Below are 19,884 nucleotides of genomic sequence, written 5' to 3' on the forward strand. Positions count from 1 at the left end.
AGCAAATCTTTGTCCATATGCTTCACACTCCCAGTCTGATCGACCCAACGCAACTTTCACTTGCCCATTGGCCAATTGGAATGTCTGTCCATCACTTGGCTTCCACTTCTCTTTTGACTCCAACTGTCTCCAAAAAGATTCCTGGATCAAAGAGAACGTACTTCCTGTATCCAACATTGCATGAAGATAACGCCCTCTCAGAAGTACAGGCAAGGAAATCATCTTCAGCTGATGCTTTTTAGCCAGAGAGTCAAGTGATGTTGGTTGCACGGCATTGGCGGAAGCCAAAGGTGCCTGAGTGTTCGCCCCTTAGGTACTTGCTCTTGTTCCTTTGTGATTCTGCATTAATATTACCCCAGTACTTCCTCTGCTCTTCAAAGTCTCTCTCAATTTGGGATCCAATTCTCACCAACTCTCCCACATCTTTTACTGTCCCTCGAAGTAAACTAGCGAGCCTTGGATTACAATTTCACAGAATAGCCGTTACGATTTCCTTTTCTATCATATCCTTCCTATATCTGAGACATAAAGCTCGATACTGATAAGCAAAGTCACGGATATTCTCCTGTGATCCTTGTCGCCTTTCTCTCAAACACCTTTCCGCCTCTGCCTCGTAGTCCTCTGCTAAAAAAGACTTCAGAAAAACTTTTGGTAACCCTTTCTTTTACAGTCCCCTAATTACTAGGTATTTACCTGGTAAATATATGGTAAGTTATAGTTGGTTATTGGTAATTACCACAGGTAACAAGTATGTAAATGCAGAGAAACTACAAACTAACTACTAAGTATTTACCTGGTAAGCATATGGTAAATTATAGTATTTTAGTGTGTAATTACTTAAGGTGATTAGTATGCAATTACAGAGAAACTACCAGGGAAAAAAAACACCACTGTTAAATATCAACTCAACAAAGTACTGTGTACTTGTTACCTGTTTAGGTTGGTAATAACTCAGATTTAATTGTGTACTTCCTCAGAATGTAGGCAGACTATTTCTAGAAACACCTGCAGTATTACCCATCAATTCAAGTTAGGTTTGTAGTTATCCTAGGGTTATGTTGGTAACAGTCCATGTTTATTTATTACTATCTTGAAATTAAGACGGTAGTTTCCAATAAATTACCTTGTCTTACATAGTTGTTGTTCATTGCTACACCCATTTATAGAGGGTTTATCAAATAATTTACCTTACACCTACCTGGTAACTACCCCGCAGGAACAGTTTTCCCTAATGTCATGGCACATCTTAAATACTGGGTATGTTCTTGCAAATGTTTTTACAATTTACTCAGTAAGTAAAGTGCAACTGTACTGTAAAATGAAGCCTTGTTTATTTCCATGGTATTACCGGAATTGTACCATATAACTTGATCATTCCCTTTTCCATATAGTCACAATTTTTTACCTCATATGTCCTGCAACGTTACCAAGGAAAACATGACAATTTACTCAGTAAGTAAAGTGAAACTGTACTGTAAAATGAAGCCTTGTTTATTTCCATGGTATTACCGGAATTGTACCATATCATTCCCTTTTCCATAGTCACATTTTTATTTATTTGTTTTCCTAGTATGTCCTGCAACGTTACCAAGGAAAACATGACAATTTACTCAGTAAGTAAAGTGAAACTGTACTGTAAAAGGAAGCCTTTTTATTTCCATGGAATTACTGGGATTTTACCCTATAATCTGTTATAGCTACGTAACTGTAGCTATTACAGATTATAGGGTAAGATCCCAGTAATTCCATGGAAAAAAAAAGGTTTCCTTTTACAGTAACGTTCCAGTTTCACTTTACTTACTGAGAATGTTCAACGTGATCTCATGAGAATACGTGTGTATTTTTACGTAAAGTGTAATTCTACCATACGTACATTTACTTACGTTTTATACACACAGAAACGTATAGTATTTACAGCACTAAAACGTAAAATGTTTGCATAACAGCACAAAAACATAAATTATTTACGTATGAACAACTCTATACCGACGTACATATTTGTACGCATTCTTATTTATGCATATTAAAATCGTGGCATTAATGTTTTGACTCTATTGCATTCAAATGTCTTATCAATTACGTTTTCAGTCGCATTTATGCAGTTTACTCAAGAAATAGACTAATAACATTTCGCTCTGTTTGTGCCTTCTGCTGCAAACTCGTTTCGGAGGATTAGCATGCAGTTAAACAAGAATACACTTTAAAACCTTAAAAGTACCTTATTTAATCGTTTAACCATTTTAATATTTAGTTTATTTACAGTGAGACACAAAATGCGTTTTCTCCAATAGAACAATAATACACCAAAACCCAACATAAATTCACAAAAGACATCAATTTTATTATAGCCTACTTGATATAATCCAAATCTTTAGAATCCATACGTTTGCAAGAAAGAGATCCAAATTCAGCCCTTTATCCAGTGAGGGATCTTCATCTCCATTCCACAGGCTTTAACAACAGCGCAGTCTGTAACTGTCAAATCCCGCCGCAGATTTGATCAAGTTACATGGTACAATTCCGATAATACCATGGAAATAAACAAGGCTTCATTTTACAGTACAGTTTCACTTTACTTACTGAGTAAATTGTAATGTTTTCCTTGGTAACGTTGCAGGACATATGAGGTAACCTAAATAGGTAACAAGTACACAGTACATTGTTGAGTTGATATTTAACAGTGGTGTTTTTTTCCCTGGTAGTTTCTCTGTAATTGCATACTAATCACCTTAAGTAATTACACACTAAAATACAATAATTTACCATATGCTTACCAGGTAAATACTTAGTAGTTTCTCTGCATTTACATACTTGTTACCTGTGGTAATTACCAATAACCAACTAAAACTTACCATATATTTACCAGGTAAATACCTAGTAATTAGTTTGTAGTTTCTCTGCATTTACATACTTGTTACCTGTGGTAATTACCAATAACCAACTATAACTTACCATATATTTACCAGGTAAATACCTAGTAATTAGGGGACTGTAAAAGAAAGGGTTACCAAACTTTTTTAAATTCATCCCAGGAATTCACATTTCTTCTTTCTGCCATCCACCAAGCTTTGGCAGTACCTTTTAGTACAGACGAGAGGGTAGCAAACAACTCTGTATCGCATAAATGATGTAAAGATAAATATTCTTCACACTTCTCTATATACGTGATTGGATCATCTGTGTCATCAGCCCCAAAACATGGAAACTCAAGCTTTACAGGAGATCGATGGGAAATATATGAAGTGTTGGATGAAAAGGGTACGTGTGATCCTTGTAACTGATAAGTTCTGTTACCACCTTGAGAAACTGTAGTGTTAGAGTGAACATCTGGAAAATGGGCTACAGGTGAAGAAGCTGGAGGCACGCAGGCAGCGATTTTTCTATCGATTTGAGCATCCCGTCGTTTAAGACAATCCACCATGGACTTTCCCATTTCCTGAATGCTTACTTCTATATCCTTCTGGACACGTTCATATGTTCTTCGTATATGATAACTTAACTTATCTTCTGCTGCTCTACATCTGGCTTCCAACTGTTCTCTGTTAATGCAGGTACCTACTGTCTGCATACAATTTCCCAACTGTTCTTCCAAAGTGGTGAGATTTTTTGTGACATTTTCCACAAAATCCTTAGGAAGCATTCCATCCTCAGCTCTCATCTCCGGGGGTGGTGGAGGTGGTGGAAAAAAATATTCCTCTTCACTATCACCATCTCCTACTTTATGTTCACCATCCGAGCTTACATACATCTCACTGAAGGTATTTATAAGTTCCCTCATTGGCTCTCTCAAAGTATTGAACGCGCCATCTGAAAAATCTGTTCTGGGCTCATACTCATCCTCTGAATCATCTTGTATAGCAGCCATACTCATTAATATTATTAAATATTAAAGGCTTTCTTAAAACAGTTCAACAGACAAATCAATTTCACATTTGTAGTCCCATCTGGGGTGCCAATTATGTAACCACCTCCACTCTATACTCAGGCAAAGGGCTACACAGAAAAAAAAGGTTCTACCTATGGAAAATGTCTGTTGAATGCACACCAGAATCTTCAGAGTGAATGAATCATCTGACTCAATTTATATTGCTTTATAGCACAGTGAAAATGACAACTCCCCAAAATAAACATGAATCAACAAAAGATTGAAAACAAAACCCCAAAAGAAAACAAAATAAACTGGTTTTGACAATCACAAGCCTCTTGTTTCAATATCAGATGGACACAGTAGTAGTATTCAAGTATTTCCCATTTGTTCAAATACCCTCAGTTCCCTGGATACCTTCACTTTAGACAATCACATTGAATCACAACTTATCTGATAAGAGTCCAAAGGGGCCTGAAAGATGTGGTCCAAGTCTCTGAAAGAAATCGTGATAGAAGTCCGAGTCCAAGCAACAAAATCCAATCCACAATGATGCAAGGAAAAAAATCTGTATCTCCTTTCGCCCACAGTCCTTTCAGTCATTTATGTATCCACATTACTCCTTCCTGCAGACGTTTTCTACAGACTCCAAACAAAGAGCATATCACTACTCATTCACAGTTTAGCAATATGTCAAAACATCACCAGTTAAGCATAAAATACATTCACTTAACTTTGAATACAGGTAAGTAATGGGATACCCTCTCACATAGCAATCTTGCTATCTTGAGGCCACAAGATAGTTATAATGTTGTTGTTTTTTTTGACAAAGTGGGACTAGGGGGGCTCCGTAACTTTGTGCCCCGCTCTCCCAGAAATGGTGAAAAAATTATATTGATCAAATATTTTTCATCAAATATGTAATTGAATAATATTAAATTAATCATTTTAACAACACTAACCCTTTTGTTCATTGTAAATAGCTAATTTTACCAACATTAGCTAATTTTACCAACATTAGCTAGCTTCTCTACCATAAAATGACAACTCAACCGTTTGGTAGAGCATGTTTTGAAAAAAATATTTGACCCTTATAAGACTTATTTTTGTTTAATTAAGTTACATAATTCTGTTTAACAAGTCCTCTGAAACGATAATATGTCAACAAAATAGTCTTACCTTTAAAAGTCCCGGCGATATGCGTCATCAAAGGATGAGTAAATTTTCGCTATGTCATGTGCTGTTTGAAGGAACACTGAAAAGGCATGCTGCTCACAGACACAGTGCCATCTAGTGGATTTTTTTAGCATTGCACAACTACACCAAACGATAGAGATGGCTCATTCACGTTGAGTTAAGCTTGATGCATTTTTCAATGAAATATAGTGACTTAAAGTGTGGTCTACCAAATGGTTGAGTAGTACCTTAAAGGGTTGTGTCGTCAGCAAGTCGTTTACCTCCGTGAAGTTGGCACCCCATAAAACGAAATAATTTCCAAAACTATGCCATTCGTTTGTGCTGCGTTTGTGCTGATTTGTGCCGCAAAAACGAACGTTTGTGCTGGTTTGGTGTTTGAGATATTGAACATTATTTTTTGGGTTGTGTGACGTCACTCTCCACCCCATGTCCTTCAAATCGCTCCAAACCGGTGTCATTCGTTTGTGCTCGGTTTGTGCTGGTTTGTGCCGTCAAAACAAACACTGTATCTGTTTTCCTTTCGCAGATATAACAAATTTAATTCGGGAGCTGTGACGTCACTCTCCACCCCACCTCATCTGAATCGCACCAAACCGGTGTCGTTCGTTTGTGCTCGGTTTGTGCTGGTTTGTGCCGTTGAAACAAACACTGTATCTGTTTTCCTCTCGCAGATATAACAAATTTAATTCAGGAGCTGTGACGTCACTCTCCACCCCACCTCATCTGAATCGCACCAAACCGGTGTCGTTCGTTTGTGCTCGATTTGTGCTGGTTTGTGCCGTTGAAAGAAACACTGCAACTACGATCCCCTCTTAAACATAAAAAAATAAACTTTTTAAGGAGGCCTAGGCTACAGTTACATAACTGTCCACCCCATATGGTCCAAATCGTTGCAAAACTGTGCCGCTCGTTTGTGCTCGATTTGTGCCGGTTTGTGCCGTTACGATGAACATTGTATCTTTTTCCCCTCCTTAGAAATAACACATTGGATTCGGGACAGTGACGTCACTCTCCACCCCATGCCGTCCAAATCGCCAAAAACCGGTGCTTTTTGTTTGTGCTCGATTTGTGCTGTTTTGTGCCGTAGAAATAACCATCATAAATGATTTAATTCTTTAGACATCACAAAATCTTTGGAGGAGTAGTGACGTCACGCAAGCAAGCAAGCCGCGCTCTCCATCCATCTCATCTACAAACCTGTCCGGTTCGTTTGTGCTCGCACAGGGCAGCTGTCAGTTCTTTTCTTTAGATATGGGAATGTTTTATTTTAGATTTGTGCTATTGACATTTGGTCTTTATATAATCATCAATGCACTATGATATGTAATGTACTTTCACTACTCTGGCTGTAAGCTACGTGTGACTGATGCTTGATTTTGTATTAAAATAAAATAAAATAAAATAAAATAACCAATAAAAAAAAATATATATATATATATATATATAAATATAAAAATTGTGTGGTGTCTTAAGTTTTCTGAATACTTTTAACTGCTTACAGAGCCGGTTTGTGCTGTAAAAAGTTTCGTTTGTGCTGCTTCGGTTTTTTAGATATTAAAATAATATTTTTTGGTCATTCTGAGGTCCAAAATTCACCCAAAATAGTCTCGTTCGTTTGTACTTCGTTTGTGCTGGTTTGTGCCGGTACAAATTTAGCCTACTTTGTGCTGCGTCAGGCTTTAAATATTAGACATTAAATTATTGTTGATGACGTCACCAGTCCCTCACATGCTCCAAATTTACCCAAAATAATCTCTTTCGTTTGTGCTGGTTTGTGCCGGTACAATTTTCGTTTGTGCTGCATCGGCCTTTAAAATATTAGACAATGACGTCACCAGCCCCACACGCTCCAAATGCACCCAAAATAGACGCAATCGTTTGTGCTGGTTTGTGCTGTAAAAAGTTTATTTTGTGCTGCATCGGGTTTTAAAATATTAATCATTGAATGTTTGGTCGATGACGTCACCAGCCATACCCCTTCCAACTCCAGAGTTATCCTTCCCGTCTAGATCCAGTGCTACCACATCTTCAAGTTACTATTATTTGAAGTTAACATTATAAAATACATAGACTTACACCACAAAAATAGTTGAGGATAAATTCTTTAAAATTGGGCAATTCCAGCGTAATGTAACATTTGCAAGTCAAAACTTGAAATATAAATTATCAGAAAATGCACTTAATACCAATTGAAACGTCTGTTTATATATCCATAGGCATAGGCTACTCCCTTAATAAAGGAGTCCAGACATTAGAAAAATAGCAGTCATGCGTTTTATATTGAGGGAAATAGTCTAGACTTGCATGTGCATTACATTTTTTTTTTGTAATTCTATGAAGTACACTGCACAAACCAAAAGTAATATACCCACCGGACGAAGAAGCGTTGGCTCTCCGCAGAACATAAATTATTGATTTTATTTTATTTTTCGTGTTTGCATATAGGAAAAAAACAATGTTATGGACGGCACAGTTCTCCGTTACGGTGACCGCTCTGAATGCGGCACTAAAAGACTGCTTTAAAACTTCCACAGATACCTCAAACAGAAAGCACAAAGCCTTTCTTTAAGGTGAAATTCGTTTTGTATTAATTGTATCTTAATTTTAAGCAATGTTTCATCAACCAATTGCCAGGATAATAGGCAAAATAAGAAGTAAATAGGCCTATATCAGACAATAATCAGGACATGGAGGCGCCGGCGACTGAACTGCAGCTGGTCTCATAAATGAACCGAAACTCAGCGCCTACTTGCATCACAGACATGTCTACTTTTAAACAGAACAATTAAAAACGAAAGAAAACAGACTGCTCTCTGCCTATGTATGAAGTGCATTTCTCTGTGGCGCGTTCACGAAGATGCAGGTGTGGGGCTGAAGTCACCGTCTATAATTCGCTTTCATTCAGTGTCTAATATTTTAAAGGCCAATGCAGCACAAACGAAAATTGTACCGGCACAAACCAGCACAAACGAATGAGACTATTTTGGGTAAATTTGGAGCATGTGGGGGACTGGTGACGTCATCAACAATAATTTAATGTCTAATATTTAAAGCCCGACGCAGCACAAAGTAAATTTGTACCGACACAAACCAGCACAAACGAAGTACAAACGACCGAGACTATTTTGGGTGAATTTTGGACCTCAGAATGACCAAAAAATATTATTTTAATATCTAAAAAACCGAAGCAGCACAAACGAAACTTTTTACAGCACAAACCGGCTCTGTAAGCAGTTAAAAGTATTCAGAAAACTTAAGACACCACACAATTTTTATATTTATATATATATATATATATATATATATATATATATATTTTTTTTTTTATTGGTTATTTTATTTTATTTTAATACAAAATTAAGCATCAGTCACACGTAGCTTACAGCCAGAGTAGTGAAAGTACATTACATATCATAGTAGCCTACATTACATATCATAGTGCATTGATGATTATATAAAGACCAAATGTCAATAGCACAAATCTAAAATAAAACATTCCCATATCTAAAGAAAAGAACTGACAGCTGCCCTGTGCGAGCACAAACGAACCGGACAGGTTTGTAGATGAGATGGATGGAGAGCGCGGCTTGCTTGCTTGCGTGACGTCACTACTCCTCCAAAGATTTTGTGATGTCTAAAGAATTAAATCATTTATGATGGTTATTTCTACGGCACAAAACAGCACAAATCGAGCACAAACAAAAAGCACCGGTTTTTGGCGATTTGGACGGCATGGGGTGGAGAGTGACGTCACTGTCCCGAATCCAATGTGTTATTTCTAAGGAGGGGAAAAAGATACAATGTTCATCGTAACGGCACAAACCGGCACAAATCGAGCACAAACGAGCGGCACAGTTTTGCAACGATTTGGACCATATGGGGTGGACAGTTATGTAACTGTAGCCTAGGCCTACTTAAAAAGTTTATTTTTTTATGTTTAAGAGGGGATCGTAGTTGCAGTGTTTCTTTCAACGGCACAAACCAGCACAAATCGAGCACAAACGAACGACACCGGTTTGGTGCGATTCAGATGAGGTGGGGTGGAGAGTGACGTCACAGCTCCTGAATTAAATTTGTTATATCTGCGAGAGGAAAACAGATACAGTGTTTGTTTCAACGGCACAAACCAGCACAAACCGAGCACAAACGAACGACACCGGTTTGGTGCGATTCAGATGAGGTGGGGTGGAGAGTGACGTCACAGCTCCCGAATTAAATTTGTTATATCTGCGAAAGGAAAACAGATACAGTGTTTGTTTTGACGGCACAAACCAGCACAAACCGAGCACAAACGAATGACACCGGTTTGGAGCGATTTGAAGGACATGGGGTGGAGAGTGACGTCACACAACCCAAAAAATAATGTTCAATATCTCAAACACCAAACCAGCACAAACGTTCGTTTTTGCGGCACAAATCAGCACAAACGCAGCACAAACGAATGGCATAGTTTTGGAAATTATTTCGTTTTATGGGGTGCCAACTTCACGGAGGTAAGTCGTTTCCCATCATGCTTTTGATCAGCGCAGTCGGTGGAGAGCAACTGCGCTCGACTGCAGAATCCGACACGTGCGCCTTACGCTCGCGAGAGTGTTTTGACATATGTCAGCATGACATCAGAGCCAGGCGGACCGCAGTCGGACACATTTCTAACCGGCATGCATCTCGCGGTGATGACCGGTGATCGGTTCTGCGCAGATTTTGCTCATCTCAAACAAGCCTGTTTTCTCTTGTTTGGTGGGTGTGTCAGAACTGCAGTCCAATCAGCAGCAACATGTATATAAAGCACGCGGTATTAAAGTGAACTCGCACAATGGGTTCAAGGAAAGTAATTTACAAATGTGTTCGAGGCAGCTCGATATGCAACAACTGAGGATATTAGAAGACATGTTTGTCTTAAGTTTTATTGTAAAAATATAGGATATCAACATAATGATGTAGTTGTTTATATTTTTAGCTTCATTGCAAGTGTATGACATTTGGTATAGAAAATGGTAATTAAGTGCTTTTCCTAAAAATGAGAAAGAAAATACAGGGTATTAAAACAGTATGAACTACAAATAAAGTCAGTATGTGAGGCTAAATATATGTGTTTTAATCTGAATTAAGTAAGATGTGTGCTTCCATTTCAGTTTCCACAGATCCCTTCACTCGATTGGGATGTTCTCTTTTGTTCTGGGCGGCAAGTGCAGTAACTGTAACATCGGGCATATTTTGTAGTATTAAACACATATTTATACCGACTTCATCAGGCTCCGAAAATTCTAAACAAAGAACACAAAGAATGGCCTTCTCAGCTGCCATAGTTGCAACTCTTGCGTTATCAGAACAGTGTGTTCAACGCATCACCGTTTCTGTTTAAAAAACGTTGTGCAACGTTTTGTCGGGGCTGAACGCAGCCCTGGTCTCGTTGGTGTCAGAACATAAAGAACTAGACAAACGCGACAGCGGGGTATTTCTGTTTTACATTAAGCGCCATCTAATGTCAGGGAATGAATTTGCATGGTCACTCGGCTCATCGTCAGCGAAAATCGCTTGGGTGTGAACACAAAAAAACGCGTTGAAAAACGCTGGCGAATAACGCGCGCCGATATTCGACCCGGTGTGTACGGCCCTTAAATCTTTTTTGTTTTGAAATCACATTGTAAAAAATACTCCTCTGAGAATTCACTATAGCAAATGAGTTACCATCAGGGAAGTATTTCGATAACATCAACCTTTTTCCCTTTAGTTTGATGATAGTTTGATATTGCAATGAAAACATTATTTAATTCTTCCACAGAATAAACGTCATTCATAGACTGACTGCACTCAATTTCAGAAATATCTGAGCAACTATCACATTCCTCCATCTTGTCCCCTTCGCCATCTTCATTCTATACTTGAAAAGCAAACCACTAATCATCAGTACCATGTTCACTATCATTTACAGACTTCTGTAATTCAACACCTTCAAAACGTTTGGGCCTACTTAGTTTTCAACATCTTTTTTTGATGAATTAAAAGACAACTCACCTCTGATTTTGAACTCTGTTCTGAAATGCTCTGCTCAACTGAAGATTTAACCTTGCCTTGGTAGTTTCATTGGACTGAGAAATTTCAAAGGTAGAATCGGATGCTTCCTTATCTTCGCCTTGAGTTTCATCCTTCTATTGTTTTTTTTGTTTGTTTGTTTTTTGATGGCACTGTCCTATCTTTTACAGGTTTAGGTATTTTTTCCTTATATTGGTTCGATCTACGTGCTCTTCATTATGTTGGCTTGACAAAGCCAACATACTGATCTACTATTTAAACTACTTCTTCTGAGCCAAAATTTAAACAGTATCTCCACCTAGAGCTTCCAAGCTAAAACCACCAAGACACATCAACCACATCAGACCTTCAAACTTTTCTGACCCAGGTCTTAAAAATCTTAAAAGTCTTGTGATTTAGCGCACTTGTTTATTTATTCATTTACTTGATTTTATCACGGGAAATTACGTGTTCAAAATCGAAATCTCTGTCCATCATTTTGCGAGCAATTGTTGATAAAGGACATTTTTGCACAATATTGGAAATATTTAAATTTTAAACCATGAAGGCGAGCCAGTGGATATCACACAAGCAATGAGCAAACTTTGCTCTAGAGATATGCAGAGGAAGAAGTCTCAAACCCCAGTCAATTATTCACTATAGAAAGTGAAAGTAAAAACATCTGACGCTGCATTAACAGTGCATATACTCTACTTCAACTTGCTGATAATGGTATTACACTGTCTTCATTTATTTTCTTAATATTTCTCTTGTGAATATAAACAGTTTGAACTGTGTTCCCTTATAGTACTGTTGACCCCTTAACCAAGCCTTAAACCTATCCATACCACCAAACCTGTCCCTAACCTTATATCACACCTCAATAGCAGTAAAAGCAAAACATAACTACTTTTTCACATAAGTATAGTATTTAAATAAATCTAATATAAAGTGGGACCAGTCATTCTTATAATGTTCAATTCTCTGTTGAACATCAGGTTCACTCATAGCTACCAAACATTGAATTGACATGCTCTTAAGTAATATCATGCTTTCTTTTACTGATTTCAGAGAACCCAAAGGAAAACAGGTAGTAGTCTGATGCAAGCTAGATTTTTAAAACCTGGGCAGTTGGACCACTTGTAGTTATAAGGACATCGGACTTATGAAACTAATTTTATTTTTAACCTCCTGAGACCCGAGAGCTTGCCTGGTGTGCATTTTATAATTGTTCTTGCTATTTGGGATAAGTTGGACCTAATAAGTATAATAACTAAAATTTGTTTTTGTACTGGAAGTAGTTTTTGCAGAAAATGATGTCCTCATGCGAGGACAGTGGGTCTATGTTTTACCATATGATGTCCTCATGCGAGGACAGTGGGTCTATAATTTACCATTTTACTAGCAATTATGTGAAGTGTCAGTACAAATGAAGTGATAAACACTTGACAAAATCTGATTTTTATAATAGTACTGGTAATGGCCAGCAGGGAGCAGTAGAAGGCCACTTATTGGCTCACTTTCATTTTGAAATTCTTGATTTTTACCAGTTTTCTGCACTAAAGCAAACCAGTTTTTCCATGTTAACTCAATAATTCATGCTTACACACACACACACACACACACACACACACACACACACACACACACACACACACACACACACACACACACACATACACACACAGACAAATGTTGTTTTTTCAATGCTATTGCGATCCGTCTAAAAATTCCCAAGTTTAGCTAACCACATGGTAGAATAAATAACGTAATATAGTCCCAATGTCCTCAAACGAGTGCTTCACATTTACTGATGTCCTGGAGTGCTACTATTACTAAAATATGTCAAATTTTAATCCCCATATGATGATGGAGACAGTATTGTACATAAATACATTTGTTTCATTCATATAATTTGAATAGATTTTTTACCTGGGTCATTTTTCTTTCGGGAAGTGTTTTGCTGATATTTTGCTGATTTTCCAGCCATTTTCTTCTCACTGACATTGGTGTAATGTTGTTATATCACCACAAGATGGTGTGGGCAGTGTCCCTAAATGTGGCCAACATGTCTAAGATTTACAAATTTGACTATCATTGTGTCAAGAGGCAAAAATGTAATGTCCTCATATGAGGACACAGGGTCTCAGCAGTTGTTGTCTTTTTTTTTTTTTTTTTTTTAAACTAAATATTTTTGTCATTAATTGTGTTAAACTGTTTAATAAAATAAATTGACTCAATTCAGAATCAGAATCAGAATCAGAATCAGAAAGAGCTTTATTGCCAAGTGTGCTTGCACCCACAAGGAATTTTTCTTGGTACTGAAGCTTCCAGTGCACATATACAAATACAAATACAACAAGAACATAGTAATACAAATTCTAAGAATGAAAATATATAAAAAATAAATAAAAATAGTATAAAAGTAAAAAAGTAGGGTCACAGTTGGGTTTAGTCTGAATAAACATTTACAGATTATGAACATATTTACAGTATTTGAGTAGTATGAATAATATAAATATCACCTGAATTAGAGAATATTACACTAGACAGTGGGAGTCTAGCGCATGTTACAGATTATAAACATATTTACAGTATTTGAGTAGTATGAATAATATAGATATAAATATCACCTGAGTTTATTGCACTAGACAGTGGGAGTATTGCACTTACAGGCATATGCCTTGGGGGGCATGTTAAGTGTTCAGAAGGGAAATGGCCTGTGGAAAGAAACTGTTCCTGTGCCTGGAAGTTCTTGTGGCCAGTGATCTGTGTCGCCGTCCTGACGGTAACAGTTCAAACAGGGGGTGTCCAGGGTGAGTGGAGTCTGTGATGATTTTACCTGCTCTCTTCCTCACTCTGGAAGAGTACAGGTCCTGGAGGGTTGGCAGGGGGGCACCAATAATCCTCTCTGCAGTCCGGACTGTCCGTTGTAGTCTCCTGATGTCCGATTTGGTAGCTGAACCAAACCAGACAGTGATGGAAGTGCTTAAGACAGACTCAATGACGGCTGAGTAGAACTGGATCAGCAGCTCCTGTGGCAGATTGAACTTCTTCAGCTGGCGAAGGAAGTACAGTCTCTGCTGGGCCTTTTTCACAATGGAGTCAATGTGATTTGCCCACTTCAGGTCCTGGGAGATGGTAGAGCCCAGGAACCTGAATGACTCCACTGCTTCCACAGTGCTGTTCATGATGGTGAGAGGAGGGAGTGCTGGGGGTTTTCTCCTGAAGTCCACGATCATCTCCACTGTTTTGAGTGTGTTCAGCTCAAGGTTGTTATAGCTGCACCAGACAGCCAGCTGTTCAACCCCCAGTCTGTAAGCAGACTCGTCACCATTTTGGATGAGACCGATGACAGTGGTGTCGTCTGCAAATTTCAGGAGCTTGACAGAGGGGTCTTTAGAAGTGCAGTCATTAGTGTACAGGGAGAAGAGCAGTGGGGAGAGAACGCACCCTTGGGGGGCGCCAGTGCTGATGGTGAGGGTCCTGGATGTGAGTTTCCCCAGTCTCACTAGCTGCTGCCGGTCCGTCAGGAAGCTGGAGATCCACTGACAGATTGTGGATGGCATGGAGAGCTGAATTGCTGGAAAGGTGTTATTTATATTTTAAAAGGTTATCCCCAAACTTTGAAATGGTCAGGAATTTGTTGTTTCAACATTATTTTGATATCAGATGGCAACATTGTTTTATGTTGACTACATTTTAGTTGTTTTTTCAATGTTTCAACAAAAGTGATTTAGAATCAATATCATTTTGTAACATTGATCGAACAATACGACCAATGATTATTTTTGTTTATTTCAATGTTGATCAACAGCAGTAAAATATATAATCAACATCATAGTGTAACGTTGATTCAACAACATTACCTTTGATTGTTTTTGTTAATTTCAATGTGAATTCATCAGCAGTGATATAATCAGTCATAGTGTAATATTGATTCAATGGCATTACCATTGATTTTTTGTTGAAATTTTACTATTGTTTCAACATTAATTGCAGGTGCAAAAGTGACATTGAACCAACATCACTTCGTAACCTTGATTCAATGACATTATCATTGATTATTTTTTGTGATCTCACCATTGTTTCAACATTAATTGTGGGTGCAAAAGTGATATTGAACCAACATCACTGTATTAATTCAATGCATTTAACACTGGACCAACATTGACTCAACATTGTTTTATTGCTTGCTATCTCGGTATACATTTAGCATCTAGCATCCTATTTAGGACAATCTGAGAAGCAACTTAATTAAAATATAAAAGATGTGAATAACAACTTGAGTGATGGTCTGCTCTGCAACTGATTAAGTTAATCTTGTGGTGTTGCCCAAGTCTTCTGCGCCCCCAGTGTATCTGATTGGTCAAACTTGTATCGTTCGCGTGCAGGAGGAGCCCTTCTGTGGAGCCAATTTACGAATATTACACAGTTTCAAAGTTAAGGTGACCGTCAGACCTCACAGGACTTTTCGACATCGGCATGCATATTTATCTGCTTAATTTTAAGTCATATGGAAGCTGCCTCATTTGACTTGTCACGCGTAGATCGCTTCTGAAGTGTGACTGAATGTAATGCGAGGGGAATGTGCTCTTGGAGGGTCTGAAGTGACTCATGCTGTTTCACTGTGGAACTGGACTACACACCCGGACATGTTGGTGATCAAGATGCCGCGGACGCATTTCGGAGAGGAAACACAACGTCTGTTTTCATCCTGTGCAATGTAATTTTGCCAACGACATGTAGTCATAAAAACGTCCGCTTATGATCGTTTGATTTACCGGGAGTCTTTTCATTAAAAAAAATCTGGGGAATCTTTTATCCTCTTCAACAGAAGCACTTGTATTCATAGCAAGGATGCCTGATGTCCTGGGTCTGTACATTGGGATGGAGGTGTTCATTGCCCTTTCCTCTTTCATTGGGAATGTGATGGTGGTCTGGGCTGTGAGAATCAACCGATCTCTACGAGACACGACTATTTACTTCATCGTCAGCCTGGCTCTAGCGGACATTGCGATCGGGGCGCTTGTCATTCCCCTGGCTATAACCATAAGCATCGGACTGAAGACTCATTTTTACAGCTGCCTGCTCGTTGCATGTACTGTACTGGTACTAACGCAAAGTTCAATCCTTGCTCTCCTGGCTATTGCTATTGACCGCTATCTGAGGGTCAAGATACCAATGAGGTAATAAGATTTTGGTTGCTTATTAATTTCACGGGAAATTATTTCACATTTGCAGTTATGTTTTATTTTTAAGGGGTTTTGTGGGTCTTAAAAAGTCTTACTTCGCCCATACTCAACTTAAGGTCTTAAAAAGGTCTTAATATCAGAGCAGAACATCTTAATTTATTAAGTCATGGCATTAATTATTGCAATTTAATTAGTTGCATTGCAAAAATGTGAATATATTCCTCTGCATTTTTGTTCAGTTTTACAATACAAAATAAATATCTAAACATCCTTAAATCAAAAATACATATCTGTCAATGAGTTATGAAAATTTCCTTTTCTTTTCTTTTTCTTTTTCTGAGCCCTATTGGCAGATATTTGTTATATTTGTTGGTATCATAAACTCACGTCATTTTCATTGGAAGACTACAGAAAGAACATCACTTTTTTGCAGTGCGATCAGAGGGTACAGTAAAAGATATTTCCACATTCTAGTGAAGGAGAGCATCTCATATTAAAGCTACTTCTTTGTAAAAAGATATCTGTTGGAAGTTGTATTTTCAAACTCTGAAGTGTTGCAAATACAACTCATTGCGTTTTCCCCTAGACATTACATTTAGAGAACATGCTGACATGTTGTTTTTTCTTCAGTTGTTTTACTTAAATGTTCTTTATCTTGTCTTAAAAAAAAATCGTACATTTACCTTCAGAAAACCCGCTGAAAACCCTGGGTTCTCTTACGAGAGGCTCTCTCGTATTGCGTAAGTTGCTTACGCTACGGGTAAAGTTGTCTTTTCTCGAGATCTGAAGCCAAAAAATTATCCTTAATTTTGTATTTATTGTCAATGCAGTGCGGCAGCCAGCAGACCATAGCAGGCTGTATAAGCATGCTCATTGGCTGTCCTGCGGCAAATGCAGCAGCCTACCAGTGAGCCCTGCGTGACGTCACGCCCAATGAGCCCGCTAAAATGGGTGTGGCTAGCGTGTATAAAAGAGGGGCTCACAGGCTGAAATTCTGATTTTCATGTCTTCAGCGAAGCTTTTCGCATCGCTGGATCTTGAGAGCCGCCGCCGTTGAATTCAGCGACCAGCAAGCTTAGGAAGCGCCTGAGGAAGCCGGCCGCCTTCGCCGCCTTCAGCCATCCGTGCCTGCTACGCCATCCGGCGACATATCCTTTTCTGCTGTGTGTGTTCGCCGCTGCGACACACACTTTCTCTCTCTCTAAAAGTGCATGAGGCATTTTTATCAAAATGCCTCGCTTTTCCTGCGGCTCGTGCCGAGCCCCGCTCAGCAACGGAGACCGCCACCTCATCTGCGCTCTCTGCCTGGGCCGCGAGCACGCCGCCACCGCACTCTCTACGGGCGGCTGCCCTGAGTGCGAAGAGCTTTCAATGTCGACCCTGCGGGCTCGACTTGAAGCTTTCAACGAAGCTGGCAGTACTACAGATCCTCCAAGCCGATCTCCTCCGTGATCTGGACGAGAGAGGCTCGGATCCTGCTTCTATCACGGATCGGGCTCTTGGACAGGTGCATGTCCTCGCTGACCGTCACAGAGAGGCACCTCTGGTTGACGCTCGCCGACATGAGGGAGTCCGAGCGTGCTGTTTTCCTCAATGCCCCGCTCTCCGCCACCGGCCTCTTCAGCCCAGCGGTTAACGGGATCGTGGACCGCTTCTCGGAGGTACAGAAAACCACGCAGGCTATGAACCTTTTCCTGCCTCGACGCTCGAGCTCAGCCGCACGCCATCCTTGCGACCAGGCTGCGCAAAGCTCCGCCCAGCGTCCAGCTCGACCTCCGTCTTCGCAGCTTTCATGCGCGAGCCGAGACGAGAGTGAATGGGGAAGTAGCACACCTACTTCGTGCAGAAATAGCGACACTTCTGTGCAAAGGGGCTATAGAACCGGTACCCCCTTCTCTGAGCGAGTCAGACTTTTACAGACGTTATTTCCTCGTGCTCAAGAAGGACGGAGCTCTCAGACCGATTTTAGAGCTGAGATATTTGAACAAAGCTCTTATGAAAAGACCGTTCAAAATGCTCACAACCAGACAGATCCTCGCACAGATTCGCCCGAGGGACTGGTTTATTTCCCTCGATCTGAAAGACGCTTACTTTCAGATTCGCCTTCGACGGTCGGGTATATCAGTACACCGTCCTGCCGTTCGGCCTGTCTTTAGCACCCCGTACATTCACGAAGTGCATGGACACAGCTCTCGCTCCCCTGAGAGGTCAGGGCATGCGGATTTTGAACTATTTGGACAATTGGCTTATTCTAGCACAGTCAGAGGAGGAACTTATCTCTCACAGAACAGTGCTTCTCAGCCACCTGGAAAGCCTGGGTCTCATGGTCAACTGGACCAAGAGCTCATTACTGCCTAGTCAGTCAACCTCTTTTCTGGGTTTGGAACTGGACTCTGTGGCAATGACGGCCCGGCTGTCGACACAGCGCACGCGCCGTATCCGACGCCTGGCCGCGTCTTTCCAGTTGGGCAGCGCCGCACCTCTAAAAACATTTCAGAGGATGCTGGGTTGTATGGCATCAGCTGCAGCAGTGCTTCAGCTGGGTCTACTGTGTATGCGCCCGCTACAACGCTGGTTGAACGCTCGAGTGCCTCACCGAGCCTGGGCGTCCGGCGGCATACGAATCAGAGTGACTCAGAGCTGCGTTTCAGCACTATGACCCTGGTTATCGGCCGACTGGTACCAGTGGGGAGTGACAATGGGAGCTGTCTGGCACCGAAAAGTTATCTCGACGGACGCATCCAACTTAGGTTGGGGCGCTCTTTTCGAGGGCAAACCGGTCTTTGGCCTGTGGTCAGACCAGGAGAAATGCCTCCACATAAACTGTTTGGAGATGATAGCGGTCGAGAACGTGCTCAAGCGCTTCCTCCCACATATACGGGACCACCATGTGCTAGTCCGCTCGGTCCGTGGTGTCCTACGTGAACCGACAGGGCGGTGTCAGATCCAGGAATCTCTGCAAACTGACAGAGCGCCTTCTCGTGTGGGCTCATCACTCGTTGCGCTCGCTGAGAGCTGCGCACATGCCGGGCCATCTGAATGTCGGCCCAGACAGACTGTCCAGAGACAACATTCCCCCGGGAGAATGGTCCCTGCACCCCCAGACAGTCCAGCTACTATGGCGCCTGTTCGGCAGGGCGGAAGTCGACCTTTTTGCGTCAAAAGACAACGCCCACTGCCCGAAGTTTTTCTCAAAGAGCGAGGACGCACTGGCCCAAACCTGGCCCAGCCGCCCGCTGTATGCTTTCCCTCCGATCTCGCTGTTACTACAGGTAATCAAGAGGATCAGGGAAACGCGCCACTCAGTGCTCCTCATAGCCCCGCGATGGAAGAACCAAATCTGGTACCCAGAGCTAGTGAGGCTGTCGCACTCAGCCCCATGGCCGATCCCGGTGAGGAAAGATCTTCTCTCTCAAGCCGGTGGATCAATCTGGCATCCCCATCCAGAGCGCTGGTCTCTGCATGCTACATCATCCGCTTCCTTAGAGGAGCCAGGAGGATGAACCCACCGCGGCCCCCCTCGGTTCCTATTTGGGATCTTTCTCTGGTCCTGGAGGCCCTGAAAGCGTTTCCCTTTGAACCGTTAGAATCCGTGGATCTGAAATACCTTTCGCT

General features: G+C 40.6%; 1 protein-coding gene across 1 annotated transcript in view; it reads left to right on the top strand.

Moving 5' to 3' along the window:
- Window positions 1–15,533: 15,533 nt before the first annotated feature.
- The window catches only part of LOC311282152 (adenosine receptor A1), a 60,575-nt gene continuing 56,224 nt past the window's right edge, over window positions 15,534–19,884 (top strand). Inside the window, exons 1-2 of the mRNA XM_084395776.1 lie at window positions 15,534–15,800; window positions 15,912–16,263. Coding sequence (XP_084251902.1) covers window positions 15,935–16,263 — 329 coding nt within the window. The 5' untranslated portion in view covers window positions 15,534–15,800; window positions 15,912–15,934. The remainder of the gene's footprint in view (window positions 15,801–15,911; window positions 16,264–19,884) is intronic.

The sequence above is a fragment of the Rutilus rutilus genome (genome assembly GCF_951802725.1).
Source record: "Rutilus rutilus genome assembly, chromosome: 22".
Lineage (NCBI taxonomy): Eukaryota > Metazoa > Chordata > Actinopteri > Cypriniformes > Leuciscidae > Rutilus > Rutilus rutilus.